The 16,391-nt window shown below is 33.7% G+C and overlaps 2 protein-coding genes across 7 annotated transcripts in view; both read right to left on the bottom strand.

The window, feature by feature from the left end:
• Window positions 1-7,324, bottom strand: part of VWC2L (von Willebrand factor C domain containing 2 like) — a 147,006-nt gene extending 139,682 nt beyond the window's left edge. Inside the window, exon 1 of the mRNA XM_026492019.4 lies at window positions 6,873-7,324. Coding sequence (XP_026347804.1) covers window positions 6,873-7,262 — 390 coding nt within the window. The 5' untranslated portion in view covers window positions 7,263-7,324. The remainder of the gene's footprint in view (window positions 1-6,872) is intronic.
• Window positions 7,325-10,946: 3,622 nt separating this feature from the next.
• Window positions 10,947-16,391, bottom strand: part of SPAG16 (sperm associated antigen 16) — a 913,718-nt gene continuing 908,273 nt past the window's right edge. For all 6 annotated transcript variants that reach the window (XM_026492020.4, XM_057304555.1, XM_044381193.3 and 3 more), the window contains one exon: window positions 10,947-11,314. In XM_026492020.4, the coding sequence (XP_026347805.1) occupies window positions 11,139-11,314 (176 nt within the window). In that variant the 3' untranslated portion in view covers window positions 10,947-11,138. The remainder of the gene's footprint in view (window positions 11,315-16,391) is intronic.

The raw sequence follows: 16,391 nt of genomic DNA, 5'->3' as shown, positions 1-16,391 counted from the left end.
CATATCCAAACTCTTGTACAGTTGGAGTGAAAGTGTGAAAGGGAGACTACCAGGTCTTTCTTTTCAGTTTCATTTTCTTACACTATTGGAGAGGAAGGAGTGGGCAGCAATGTCTATAAACAGCGGATGGCTGACCTCAAGTCTGAGGTAATCACTAACAGTGACAAGCTCCGCAAATCTCAGATGTGGCTGCAAATCAAATACCGATCACCCCCTGTGCACGGGGCACAGAAGCCCAGTCACAAATCTCTGTAGTCATACTTATCACACAGTTATCACCATTAACAGCAGCATCTTGCAATATGAAGGACAGCAATAAATATCAGTGGGTGAGCATAAAAAACTATTCCTACCGAAAAAAAAAAAAAAAACCTATTCCTTCGTATTGAAGGGCTAGCTGACCATTACTTCTCTTAAAATTTAAAGCAAGAGACTTTTTCTGACTGGAAACAGACTATTTTACTCCATTCAGGGGTTTACTTGGAAGCCATTTATTCTTACAATTCTACTCCCTCATGTTAAAGGTGTTCAAAGAGGACGATTCCCAATTATCCCGACCTTTTGAAAAAATATTTAAAAAATCTGATCTGCTCCCATTTAGTGCAGTTCTATAGAGTTAAAAAATGCCAAGTGAGCACAATATAAAAATAATGAGAAAGGGTGAGAGGAACTTTATAAATTTAATTTTAACAAAATTGACTTCTAATCTCTGAAATTGGTCAGAGATTATACAAATTAAGTAGAGGTTCCACAGTTGCCTACAAAGATGGGAATTCCCCGTGGGGAATATCCACTTTGTTCTTCATGCTGGGGCTGACCCTCAGAGAAGCAACAAGCATTACTGATTAGCATTACTTAATTTTTGTTATTTTGTAGCAACTTGAAAGGAGAAGCCATTCCTGAAATCACTCAAAGGCAATGTTAACATTAAAAACCACAAGATACTCTGTAAAACAAACTGTATTTTACAAAGTCAACACTTACGGAATTAGTCTTCTCAACTTCTCAACAATGATCCTCACTTATCTTTGTTGTATGGAATTATGATGTTTTCTAGGACTTTCTTTGGATGGAATTGTACAAATGCCCCTGGTGACCGCTTTAACCATGTGTAGAGAATTTGTCAACCCTCTCTTGGAAGACATCTTTAAAAATCCCACTCATATTCTCAAAACCTACCTATTTCTCTGTTATTACAATAAATAAAACCTTCACACCTCTGGAAAGATGCATTCTGTACCCCTTTGCTTAGTGCAGAAATCTTAGTTTCTGTGCCTTTCATAGAAACTGATCCAGTGGCAGAGGGTAGGTGGGATGCAGTGAATTGTGTTTCTGTAAAGTGTTAACTCAGTCCCTCAAATGAGATTTCTTCAAGCTTCCATTTTTTTCCTATTCTTTCAGATATTTGATCATTAGCTCCTGGTACATGTTGCCTTTCATTCTTTCTGCATTTAAAAACAAACCAACATCAAACAAATCACACAGACCTAAGTTCAATAATCCTTTCTATCCAAACATTTTCACAGATTTAATATTACCATATTCGGCATTCCTGATGGGGGCACAGATTAGTGAGAAAGCTGGAAATCCTGTCTTTCTGCAAATATACCCATTGAAGGCAAGTCAATCCTAAACCTTAACTGGCATTGACATTTGTTATGGGGTGTGATGATTTGTCAAAATACTCCAAGTGATTACTTTTCTGTCCACTTAGCTGCTTTCTTCAAGATTTAAATATTAAATATAAATTCTAGGGCAAACACTAGGCAGCTTACCCCAGCATGAAAACATATTTTCTTAAAATGACCACATATGTAGAAAATATGCAGCATGAGAACATGATTCAGAACACTGAATCTTTTAAAAATAAAAATCAGCCACCTGGTCAACTATCTTCCGCTTAGAGTGGGAAAAGCACAAAGGCCAGTGCCCACTGAGAAAGGCAGGCCATGGGCAAATCCAAATCCTGACTTAGGGACACTGGGTGTTGCCTTCAGAAAATCACTTTAAAATGTGAAAGGCTAATGCAAAGGCTCTTTCAGCTGCATGTAGTATAACCTTCAGTGTCTGACCTAAACTAAATCAGTGTAAGTTTCAAAGTATTAAAAAAATCCAAAAAGGCTAATTCTTTTTGAATGAGAGTTATAAAACTACTGAGCAAAATAAATTATTTCTCCCTTTGGGAAACTCAGCATGAGACAGTTAACCACCAAGCCAAAGCTTATAGAGTCTATGTTTCCAATCAACTTTCCTCTTGTAGGAAATGCTATTGTAATTTATTATTTATGCTCCTTATGTCTTAAAAAGTAGGTTCCAGTGTCATTTTGCCTGGCTATACATAAAAGAAAGGTGAGAGAACCTACTATGCAGTGACCTTTATCTTAATACAATATTACCAGAACACTGAAAAATTTAGAGTTTTCAAAAAGAGTAGAGAGAAATCCGGTTTCAAAGCTTAAATCCATAAATGTTAAAAAAAAATCTTTACAAATAACATTATTCTTCCCATCCGGTGATACGTGTGGATCAATTTACATTTAAATATAGTGATCAGAAAAGATTAAGAAGGGACATATGTTTTGCAACTCTATAGAGTGAGACAGAACAACTGTTTTAACCCACAGTGTGATCACTGTAACACTGGTGTAGAGATGGAATCCAAGATGAGCCTTGGTTAGGAAGGGGTAATGAGGAGGAGGAGAAAGCAAGATGGAAATGAGCAACGTGTGTCATCTTTAAGGATCCAAAGAGTACTCCTTACCTGAACTTTGAGTGCTTCTTTAATTAAAAGGAAGAGATCAACACATAAACAAGAAGAAACCAAGGCATTTTAAAGGAACTCTAACTTTTTTATTCTGTGGGTTTAATTAAGATCTGACGTGTTATGTCACTCATCAAAAATGTATTGAATGCCTGTTATGTGGTTTGCATGGTGCTGGGGTTGGTAACAGCAGAAAACACTGTCCCTAGCCTCAAAGAGTCCACTGTCCAGTGGGAGAGACAGGTAGTTTCACATTCTGTTATTGCAGTGTGATCAAGGCAGCAGAGGTGGTGAAGAGCTTAGATTCTGTAGTCAAGCTGCCTGGATATGAATCCTAGTTCTACTTCAGAGCTGTGTAATATTGGACAAGCTACCTTACACTTGGGTGCTTCAGTTTTCTTATCTTTAAAACAGTGCTAATTAAAGTATCATCATCACAGTGTTATTATGAAATGAAATAAGTTGTAATACACATGAAGGCCTTGATAGTATCTGGTTATGATTTCTGTTCCTGTTTACAATGGCGTGTGTAGAATGCTGTGGGAACATAGAGGAAAGGTGTGAGACCCAGCCCAGGATGCAGCATAGAATAGGGCTGTCCAGTTGAGATGAGATTTAAGTGGGGTTTTGAAATAGTCTGGTAGGACTTACACCAGGTATGCAATGGTGAAAAAGTGGAAGACAGCATTGCAAATGCGCAGGGAAGAGAAATCACTTAAAGTTTGGATACTTGGAGAAGTCAATGAGTAGAATTAAGACTACAGTAGGGAATTTAGATCTTTATCTTGAAGACTCTCCTGTTTTTATCCTCATGCGTGCTGGTCATCTCATTCTCTGTTTTCTGCAATAGCCCTACCTCCTCAGCCATTAATTTCTTCACCTCTATTCAATCCTATACTTGGATACAAGAATATCTTGTTCAAAAACCACATTTAACTAGGTCATCTCTATGTACAACCTGCGTTTTATCCCTTGTTATTGTTTAGACTGAATTTAAACATTTTGGCCTGGTATTCAAGTTCTTCTCTCTACTGTCCAAAACACATGTACAAATTTACCTCTTATTATACTAGCATCCTAGTAACATCCACCTTCCTGTTATCCCATCTCCCTCCTCTCTTTGCAGATTTCATAGTAATCTCTCATCTTGTTCAAGAAGTTTCCTCTTTTGAATTTTAATCTGTCCAGATCAATTTGAATTACTTCCTTAAGAACAGCCTCAACTCTGACCATGATGAAGAAAAAGAAAGTTTGTTTAACCACACCTCACACCATGTTGATATGCTTCTGACACCACAATGACTTAGTGTTGAGGTTCACAATCACATACTTTACTTTAAACTGCTTTTCCCCTCCATTCTCTTTCCATATTGTTCATGCGTTCCTTGTGAGTGGAGATTTTGCCTTCTAGGTATCTTACTTTCCAGTGTATGTACATCTACAGTATCTTGTACACCAAATAGCCCCCAAATGTTTGTTGGAAGAATATGTTATAAGTAAAAATATATAAAACCTTCTTAATAACATGCTAAGATAATTATGTGAAAGTTCCATATGTCTTTTGAAATTAGTTACTTGTCTCTTGCAAGCTAAATTTGAAGAGAATCAAGATGATATTATGGCTGATATTTACTTAGGTATATATAGTTCATATAGATAAGTAGAACATTTATAAAAAGGAATTCTTTCAACTGAGTGACTTTAAAAGATGAGCTTCCATTATAAAATGTAGGTGAAGACATAGAGGAATTATGAACTTAGAGTAAATCCCTGGACATTAGAGTTTAGGAGGAAGGGAATGACCATTTAGACAATATCTGTGGTGTACCAATTATCACAAGGCTGCTATTTTTTTTTTTCATAAATTATCTCAACTCTTTCTAGTATCTCCTCCCAAGAAACGTGATGGTTATTATGGCCATTGTATAGCCAATGCCACCATGGCTCAAAAACTTGAGGAGTCCTTTCAAAATCTTACATATATGTGATAAATTTGGGATTTGAATCCATATCTATCTGACTCCTGAGCCCAGGTTCTCTGAGGGGTTATTAGAATGGCACTATTTAGAGGTAGTTTAAATAACTTGACAATTTTGGACAAGTAACAAACTTTCTTGGATCTGGTTCTTCATTGTTATGAGCTTGCCCTAGATAATCTCTGTAGCTTTTATAATTCTAAATCCTTGTGAAAAAATGATAACTGTTTTCTTTCATTCTGTTTTTTGAAAATTACATTTAAAAATTTCATGGCATAGAGAGGTAGAAAAGTTATGCACATCAATAGGTTGTATATTGACTATAACAGGGACATATAATTAGAGTGAAGTACTTCTTTTTCTTTATATATCTCTTATTGCTTAACATGGTGAAATAGATATTACCTTTGTAATAAAATAAAAATCCAATAAATAGAGGAAAAACTGTAGCATTTTTAGTAGTGAGCTGATTAAATTCAAATAATCAGTCTCTTATTTATTAAATATTGATGACCAAATTATATAAATCTCAGAAATTTTATTCAGTATACTTTTTTGCTTGGTTAAGGCTATTCTACAGTGTCTTTGCACTTTACTCTCAATAAGTATATATGTTAGAGAAGAGTGACATGATTCTAGCACCATGTCTAGAATCAAATTGTGTTGAGTACTTGCATTTACTTTCATTACTCTAAAAGTGAAAACAGATAATGTCAAAATATATCCAATATTGTAGAGACCATAAAGCTGTTAATAAATGTACTATACGGTTAACTATTATTTGATATAAATAATCATAATCTTACTAGACTTTCAAACTTTTACTTCTCAAAATTGTGCAACAAACGTACGATACATGAAAGAGAAAAGTCTAGAATAACATTTATGCATAAGAAAGTTGAGTACGATAGTTATTAAAATTCCCTTCATGTCCTTAGGAATCTAGTTAAAGTGCTTTGGTATTCTAGGGTAAATTACAACTGGTTTGAACCCATAACCTGGAATGGACCAAATACGATGAAATGCCAATACATAGAATATTCTGATCGTGATCTGTTTAGACCTTTTTCCACATATTGATTTCTTCCAGCATTTGACTGTTGTAGAGAAGGAAGTTGGGTTAGTGCTAATAACTGAACATTCTTCTCTTAGTCACACTGAAAACTAGCTGTATCTTCTTTTGCTTATAAGGTTCTAAGCACCTTTCATGAGAACTTGATTAGATGAAATGAAAATCTTTCATATCAAGCCATCAGTGTGATAGACACTCCAAGGCACAAACTGCCATTATATTTAAGGAGAACATTTTGATATAATAATTTATACCCTCAGGGTTCAGATCTGGCTTGTAGGACATCATAATTAAAACTAACCATTTGAGAAAAGAGACTCAAAGCAGAGATAAAAATGAACTCCAAATTACTTAAAAATACGACACAAGCATAAAAGAAAGACTATGAAATACTATGGACGCTGGAAAAATAGTCTTTTTTTTTTTTTTAACTACCTTTGACAATGGGACTATGACAAAAATTTCGTTCTCTTTGGGGTCCTGCAAGCAGAAAAATCTAATGAGCAGAGAACAGAATGGGGACGGTGCTCTACAATAGGTAGGCCCAGTGCATATTCTTAATATATAGACCACAGCTCAGAGGTGTGTCCCAGTGGTACTTGCATTTCCACACACTAAATATAATTCTAGACTGTAGTTAAATGACTCCAAATACAGGCTAATAAGCCACACACACACACACACACACACACACATAATAAAAAAAAAAACCCTCACAATATTTAAACATTAACTTTAAATAAACACATAGCCTACAAAAAATTATTTCCCTCAGAAAACATGTTTTGTAATAATACAGAAGAAATGATTAAGGTCAAAAAAAGGTGTTAAGCATGCCCAAAATAATTCTGAAGGAAGAGATTATTGTGAAACCTTAAAGATATTGATCAATAAGCCAATTGGTTATTTATTGACCACGGTGGTACTTAGGCTAACTGGAATCATAATGTAAATTAAAGTGAAATTAAAAATAAGTTTTTCCAACTTTAATTTTAATATAGTAATCTACTAAGTATGTGGTGTGAAAAGTTAGTATTCAATAAATATGGAGGGTAACTCATACCTTAAATTCCTCCAAGATTTTGTAATTTTTCCCATGATATTCACAAAAGTTTTTCACTTCTTTGCACTCAGGACAGCATCCATTGTGTTCCACTTTAGTACACTTTGGGTGAATTTTAGGGCATTCTGGCTGATCACAAACAGGTCCATCCAGAGCACAGACACATGGACAGTTGGAATGCCCTGGGAAAAATCGTTCTCCCAACTTGTATACAAAGCCGCTGTCATCCACACACCCTTTCCCTCGATAGTCATCAAAGATCAGATTGTCATTACTGGAGGTCTGGTCACCTTCATCAGCAGGATAGTCTTCATGACTGATGGCAGCAGAGGTGACCAATCCAAGGATGACCAACAGCAGTATGCAAGCTTCATGAATATGAAGAGCCATCCCCCTCCTCAAAGGCTTCTGGATGTGCTCCTAATATTAAATATACTCAGCTCCTTCCATGGGAATACAAGAGGGGTAGGCTGAAAATAAATATTTAAAAAGAACAATTTGACATATATAAAGAGAATATGGATTTATGTAAGCCCATGTTCTTAACCTGTTTATTTGGGATCTATCTGGACAACACTAAGACCTTAAATAGACTAAGTTCATGCAACTATCTACACTTCATTATGAAGTTTGGAGAGTTTATTCTTCAAAATATATGCATTAAAATTTGTCCTTTATTTCACTTGGGAATCTTAAGCTCCAATTTACCTTCTGAATTTCAAAGGTCTGGCTTTGTTTAAATTGTAAGAAGTGGTTTTACTAAGCCTCAAAAGGTGATTACAAGTAGTTACAAATGGCTCAAGAATGTTTGAACTCACATTCTCTGTCTTTCTTTATCATTAAATTAGTCAAGATAGAATGTATATGCTATAATTATCTGTATAAAAACTAAGAGATTAGTGAGAAAACATCTACTTCTAAAAGAAAAGGAAGAGACCAATAGTTGAATGTAAATTATAATTGAGTTGAGCTAGTATAAAGGCCTTCCTACTTCTTTGCTCCCATAACTGGAGAACAACAATGATTTCAAATGGGTTACTTGTTTCAGAAAACATAAATCTGGATTTTGAAACATAGATAGGAAGAAAAATAGTGTAATCATTTCACAGTGACTAAGAGAAAAATTTAAATAGTACAAGAGAACTCCATATATTGAAAAGGATTTATTAAAAATAAATTTATTTGTATCATTGTCCACAACTTTATTCTACTCAGGAAGTAAGCTCCTAGTGGGCAGGAACGATGTACCTGTAATTTTTTTTTTTAAGTGGCAACTTGAATCTAGTATTTATGGAATACTATTTGAATTAATTACTTCAATATAAAATATATACCATTCACATGGTCTTGAGAGCATACCTTTCTTTTGACATCCCAAACATATTTGCGTTTAGTCAATTTGCACAAAAATGCCAATATAAAACTTTATTGAAATTCCTTAAAATACTAATGTGGTGTTGCCATTCACAGAAAATATGCCTGATTAATTTGGTGACATTGACTCTTATAAGCTTTATTTAGTGTTAGTGCTTGGTGTGGAGTATTGGTAGTAGTCTCTTATTTAAATGTTTAGAGTGACTAACTCATCCAAAAGCCCTGTAGAATCTGTGACTTTAGAGAGTAAGAGATAAGAAAAAGTGTTGTCAGATAGTTCATTTATCTATTTAAATGCTATTGGCTTTATGCCAATATTGCTAAGATTGTATATAGAACATTTTCAGATAAATTATAAATGTTATTTGTTGTTATATTTTTAGAATATAATAGTAATGATAAATCATCTCTTTTCAGTATAATATATACAGATGTTAATTCAAAAACAAGATAAAAATGGCATAAGGACACTTCAACTATTACATTTGCATTTTAAGTAAGATATGCAAATTATCTTATGCCAAGTAATAGTAAAATGGAAGGTAGTATATTTATGTCCTCCTTTAAGAGAAAACTGCTCTCTGGTATTAGAATTCCTTTTGGGTAGGTAATGATAAAAGAGAGAGATTTATTTTAAAATATGTCAAAAATAATGAGTCATGACAGAACAAAAAAAAATGCAAACCTATAATTCTACTTGAGAAGCTGGAAGCTCCCTTTGACAAAGCATTTTTTTCTCTTAAATTACTACAGAGGCCACAAACATAATAGAAGATTCTGAAAAGATCATAAATATATTTTTACTGATTAAGCCATGCATTAATACATCTCTCACATATTTAGAAAGTTTATCTCGGCAGAAAGGAAGCTATTGTGCTTCCTTATAGTATTCCAGTAGTGTCTGCCAATACATGCAAGATAAGCCATATAAAATACACATATCATTCTGCTTCAGAAGGACATAGACAGAAATTGATCTCTTTGCAAGCTACAGGTAGGCATTAATATATCAGGTTGTGGTAAATGTAAACTTAAAGGTAAAAATAGGGGTGTAATGTGTACTTTATATAAACCTTAAATAGGCTTTTATTATATGAAATACAATTTTAAATCTGCTTGGAGAAAAGAAGGTTTTCCTTTTAATATAACAAAGTTCTTAGGTTGTTAAAAAATCCCTTTTCATAATTGAGCTGCTCTAGTGTAGTTAAAAAACACTATTTAAGAGAAGAAATGTTAGAGAAATGAAATAGAATCTTCCTTTATCTGAAGATTTTTAATAAGTAAGCAAACATTGCTAAACTGAGGACCACTTTCCAGCTAAACTTTCCCCCCCTCCCCATATTGCTCCATATGATTTAAAATGACTGCATCTATTTCTTTGAGAAAACAAACATAACTCATGTCATAAGATACACTTACCTAATCACTCTGGAGGTTAATGGTGGTGGTGGGAGTCATAGACCAATATGAACTAAAAGATCAGGTATGTTTTAGGAAAGCAGTTCTTCTTTAATTATCCAAAGAATACATTTTCAGGCGTGAATTAAAGGTAATCCATTCTCTCTACCTCCCATTTCAAAACACAGTCAAGAAGCAGTCTCCCGCCCTTCCAGAGAGAAACACAGCAGACACACATAAGAAATATGCTTTGGACCTGTCTTCAGAATTCAAAGCAAGAAGCAATGCTGGTCCTGTAGAAATCCAGACCCCAGTAGCAGAATCATGTTGAACTTATTTTTAGCATTTTCTCAGATCCTTCTATGAAATTTACCGGCTGATGACGCCTCCTCCACACATGAGTTCACTTACACAGTGTTTGGTACGGCTGTAGAGGTGGCTTGGCTAGGCTCTGAGGATCACAAACAGCAATAGCATGCTGTAGCTTAAAGCCCACTCCGCTGGCGGTACCATCAGCATCATCCAGAATATGTTGCTTGAATCCCCTCTTACACACCAGAAAATACTAACTGTGGACGTGAAGGAAAGGAGCAACTTTAGCTGGGTTTCTGCATCACTGAGAGCAGTTTGCAGACTGCTGATTTGGAGCTCATTCGCCGGCAGCCGGGAATTCCTCAGCACCACGGACAGCGCCAACAACTGGCTTCTGAGCCCAGCTCGGTCGAAATCCGGAGCTGCTTCTTTAGAAGAGGCTAGGAGTGTTCTCTAAAGCAGTCGCACTTTATACAGCCGATGCATGCATTAGGAGTGGGAAAGACATTTTACACACGAGATACTTATTGGCATTGAAATTACAATAAAAAATACAAAACATTGTAATTATAACTAATGCATCCTTAGATGGTCAGCAGAGATGAAAGTTCTGGAAGAGCATTGCATTTAGATTTAAGCCATCTGCAGTCCTGATTATTATTAATAGATAAAGCATAATCACTGTCAAAGAATCTGTGAAAATGTATGATCCCCGATTCTCTTTGACCCTTTGGTTGCAGAAAGACTTTCTCCATGCTACATGATTAAACTTCAGGTCTTCCTGCAGCTTGGATTTGATTAAAAAAAAAAAAAAAAAGTAGCCCTGTTCTGCAGTTTGTTCCCTAACATTCAAAATCAATCTCCTGTAATTCATCTAGTCTGTCATTAGGCGTCATTGTAAAGCTGTTTCTTTCAAACCCCAAGCAAAGATGCTCTGTCTCTAAATTCTTACCAAAATGAAAAAGAAAAAAAGACCCAGACACAAATAAATGAGCAAAAAGTTATTTTTTTTTATTGGTAACAGTACAAGCACTAAAATACGTGCCCAAAGCATGTTTTAAAGCAAATTGTAAATGTTACCTGCTGGCATATTTAACCAGATATTTCCTGGTTTGGGATTGACTACGTAAGGTATTTTCAAGCCTTAAAGGGAATGCCGTCCGCAGTGGGATATGCTGACCGTCAAGACCACGTTCGAACAGTGCCGTCAGAGCCTCCGGAAAACAAATACTCTCCGTCGTGAGAAAACACGACTGTGTGAGCCTCACTCTCATGGCCCATCAGTTTGTGAATCTGCCCAGATTTAAGATCTAGCAAATGGATAACCCCACTGCCACTCGCCTGAGCTAAAACTCGACCTGAGAGAGAGAGAGAGAGAATATCAAAGTTTAATTTCAAGCAGTCACAGTTTCTAAGCAATGGATTATACAGTTTTGTTTCAATTTTAATTCAACAGACTCATATTAGATGCCAGTCATTAAATATAAGCTAATTCTCATTTGTATAGGAAATAATTCCAGTCAAAATTAAGACAGGTCAATGATTATAAAATTTTAAAATAAGGAAGTAAAGCCTAATGCCCTACCTACTTTATCAAATGACCTCCTAGTCTCTTTATATGGGATTAATAAATAATTTTGAGAAGATGAGGGTGAAAGCAACTAAGCAATGCAAGTTTCTTTTTCAAGTGAATTATTTGTGAAAAATGTCCAAAGCATAGGTTTAACATCTATGTCCCTATATAATGGATAATTTACATGTTAAATTTTGCAATATACTTTAACTTGTTATAATTATGCAAAATCTTTAGTTATAATAATATACATTTATGCTTTAAAATTATGACACTTATGAACTTTTTTGGAGTTGAAGTGAAAATAAATACCTCCAGTTCAAGGATGACTTAGGGTTTTTTTTACTCTAATTTAAAATTCAAAATTCTGTTAAACTAAGTTTATATTACATAAGAGCTAAATATAGCACAGAATATTCTCATAATTTTTATACTGTATAATTTTTAGTGAATAATTTCCTTCAAGTGAAAAATATATCAGCAATCCAATCCTAATGCTTTTATTAAAGAAGTCTGGTAGCATACTATCAGAGAATTGAGGTAAGTAAAAATAATGGAATATGTTTATATAGAGTCAGTATGTAGGGTAAAGAAGTATGATATTAGGACTATCTATGGGATTATCTAATCATACTTAGAAGGTGTATTATCATTCCAGTAATATTTAAAATTGATTATACTGCCAGCATGCTAGATACTAGATTTTGTACCTGATGTGAATAATTTAATATAATCCTTACAAGATCTAATGATAAAATAATATTAACTTCATTATATGGATGAACAAAGAGAGGTTTGGAAAGGTGAAGTAGCTTGCTCAAGGGGAGGTATTTACGGTATGGGGGTATGGAGGAAGGTATCATTAAATCACAATCACTGAATCCAGAGCCTGGGTTTTTAGTCATTGTGTTTTCCACATCCAGCATAGTATTGTTATCAATGATGCCTTCTTGACAGATTTTAAGTAGGTGATCTATTGTGAAAATAAAATTTGTTTCACAGTAAAAATTCTTTAATGATGTCATAAAAGTCACAGTGAAATATTTAATCACAAAATATACCCCAAAATATCATGAATATTTCGAAAACAGAGAAAAGTTATAAAAGTAAAGCTAACCATGATAAATATGGCCTATTTGCAAACCTTTATAACTACTGGGCTTCTTCATCTAGAACAAAACCTGACACAGCAAAGATCCTTAGGATGGATTAGAGTGTCCAAAGAAGCAGATGTGAATATTTATTATAAACCCTCTTCTACTAAGTCTTTGCTGACAGAAGCATTACATATGGATTCCACTTCTAGCCTCATTCTATAGACAATTGCTATTTGTGACTTTCCTAAGAGTCAAACAAATAACTTTCTTCTTGTAGTCTTCATGCAACAGATAGGAAGGGGGTAAATACTATTTTCTATTTTTGAAATGAAACAAAATCAAAGCTCATAAAGAAAAAGGAAAAGATTTAGCTTTAAACCATTATCTTTTGTTGAAGTTAAATCTGTAAAAATCATAATTAGAAACATTTATGAAGGTTCTTGATAATTTCTGAAATTTCAATAAAATAGAGAATATAATATTAGAACCTAATGATAGGATTATATAATTCAGAACCATGCCTCAGGTGTTTCAAAAATTTGTCTTTGATAGAACAGATTTTAGTAAGTTTATGGTGAGGATTTCAGGTTTACTTGAACTCATTTACAGAAGATTGTGATATTGTGATTATATATATAATAACTTATTCCTAAAATGTGTATAAATGTATAATCATGTTCAACTTTATTTTAAGTATATGGGGTTATACATGGCATACAGTGTCTGACCTAAAATTAGCTTTACTGGGAATTGAGATGCTAAACCCTTTCTAGGCCTGAAGATTTTTCAGAATTACTTACCAGGATGGGTCAATTACTACATTAGTATCTAGTTGGTGTGAGAGAGGTGGCACTTTCAAAAAAAAAATACAGTATGATTATTGGTAGCATCTCTAGAAAGTGGAGTATTTACAGACATGTCTATAGGTATCTCTCTAAATATCCTGGTGATTGGCAATGAAAAATAAATCAGAATATAAATCATTTGTCATCCCAATGCAGAATCTTAATGACAAATTTAGGATGAACATTTATCCACAATTTGGTCAATAGAATAAAAATATGGTAGAGATAAATTTTTAGCAGTACCATGAAAATTTATAGAAACTGCTAATGTTTTTGTTAAAGTTATGCCTCCTTAAAAATGTGAAATAACAAAAAATAAGTGATATATATTTATACTTTAAATATTCTATTAAAATGTTATAACACAATTTAACAAAAACAATTGTCTTATAACATGTAATTCCTGAATAGATTATTTAAAATGTCATTAAGCATAGTATTCTAACAATAATTATACCAAGTTCTGAATGTACATATTCCATTAATTTCACATAGATTGAAAATATCTGATTAAAAAACAGAGTAATCAACATTGATTTAAAAATAGAAATAGCCAATTTGATTCATAAATATATTTTACAATAAAATATAAATATTTGAATACTATATAAAAAATGACTTGCTTCTCCTTTTGTTAACATTTAAGTTATTAGGATGTCCAAACTTTTCACAGAATGGGAACAAAATAAGCAGCCTGGGGAAAAGATTGACATAATTTTCTGATTGCTATTCTTTCATATAAATAACCATATATATCAACAGCAAGTGCTTATGACTATCTCTTCACACATCTCTGAAAAACTTAATTCTTATTTTTATTAAGATTTCAAAATACTTTCTTATTGATTAAATCAGCATCTTTTTTTGATGACCAATGGGGTTTGAATGAGAATTACATGTGTTGCTCTCCATTTTACTCTATTGGATGAATTTACCAATTTCTTTTGACTTAGAAGACAAGCAGTAAATTTCATCTACACAAAGTATTGCTCTGCTATTAAATGAGAGAGCCAACCTTTGAAAATTAGTAGGTCTCTGAAATTTTGGTCCCAAATAAACTTATAACTTTAAGATGATGTAGCTTCCTTATGCTTTTTTTTAAAAAGCAAATTTTTGAAAAATATGTTTAACAATATCTTAAGCAAAGCTGTCTCAATTGGCTTTGGTATAAAAACTTGAATATTTTAATACACTCATTTAAGCACATTAACAATAGAATCTCTTGAAGAAGTTTGTGGAATGAATTAGCCCATTAAAATCAAGTGGTAAAATATTATCTGGGTATATGTAACCACTTTGGATAAACCAACAAATTGGAAAGTCTTAATCCCATGCTAATAGAATGTGCAAATAAAATATTGGCACTTTTTCAAAGTGAAGAGTTTTTAATTCATTATAGATACACATATGTCTGAAAATTCAATTTGATTTTAAGAATACACACCTAGAGTAGCCAAGAGTTATTTTAAACTTTTCAACACGTACTCACCTCCTAACCAAGACAAATTCTTCTTAAGATTACAACATATAGGGGCACCTGGGTGGCTCAGTTGGTTAAGTGTCTGCCTTTGTCTCAGGCTGTGATCTCAGGGTCCTGGAATCGAGCCCTACATTGGGCTCCCTGCTTAGTGCAGAACCTGCTTCTCCCTCTCCATTGTCCCCTCTCCCCTGCTCATGCTATCTCCCTCTCTCTCAAATAAATCTTTTTTAAAAAAAAGATTATGATATATATATATATATATATATTAAAGATTTTATTTTTAAGTAATCTCCACACTCAACATGGGACTCAAACTCACAACCCGAGATCAAGAGTTGCATGCTCTACCAACTGAGCCAGCCAGGTGCCTCAAGGCTACAGTATTTTTAAAACCAATCATAAGGAGTTAAGGTGTGGTATAAGTAGGAGTACAAAGACTCTTATGACGTTATCTAAGTAGATGGGATATGAGCACATTTCTTTGTCTTTCAAGTTTATCAGAATGACCTGAAATAGTAGCCATTTATTAGGCATCTAGAGCTCCGTATGTTACTTCATGTGCTCTGTACTTAACCCTCAGAGGTAGAGATTCTCCCTTTCCAGCTAATGGAGAATGGGACTCAGAGTAGGTAAATCTGGGATTTGGGTCAAAATCTTTATTATTCAAAAAGTCTTGCTTCATTCACTCACATGAGTGTGTGTTTCATAAATTAAGATTCAGATAAGTGTGACACTTTGCTGCTTTTGTATGAATGCCACTGAATTTCATAGGTAAATAGGCTCTTAAGCTTAATGCTTGTGTTAATCTCAGAAGTCTTCTCTTTAGTGTTGATTTTACTACTTTGTGGAACTCTGAAACTAAAACATGCATATTCTTGCAGGAGACATATGTATCTCTATTAATTCTTAAATACATAACCTTCTAATGCATATGTTGTACATATTAAAAATCATAGCCAAGTGATAAAGATTCATGTTAAATCCCTTCTCACATTTCTGGCAAAATTATCTCTTTAGTTTTTCCATTTCTATTTTAGATACTATATTATCTCTGTTTTCCAGACTTCAAAGTATAGTAACATTCATTTCTCACTTTTTCTCCTTCTCTATCCTCAGCCCAAGTTCTATCCATTCTTTTTTACTAATTTTCTATAGTTCACTAATTTAAAACTGTTATGTCCACAATATTAAAGTCCTTGTTTTCATTTAGCAGGACTATTGAGATGGTACACCAAATGATCTTTTTATTATAATTTTTTACTTTAAAATCTACATGTTAACTCCTAAGGTGTTTCTTCAATTATGTCACTCCTATTTAAAATACCATAAATTTGAATAACACAATGCCAAAAGCAGCAGCAACAACAGCAGCAAAGAGCCTCCTTACAACTCTGACACTCTCAGGTTTTGTTTTAGATCCAACCATCTCATTTTACAAAC

Source organism: Ursus arctos, unplaced genomic scaffold (genome assembly GCF_023065955.2).
Source record: "Ursus arctos isolate Adak ecotype North America unplaced genomic scaffold, UrsArc2.0 scaffold_1, whole genome shotgun sequence".
Lineage (NCBI taxonomy): Eukaryota > Metazoa > Chordata > Mammalia > Carnivora > Ursidae > Ursus > Ursus arctos.
The sequence above is the reverse complement of the archived record's forward strand: the minus strand, read 5'-3'. Positions and strand labels throughout refer to the sequence as shown.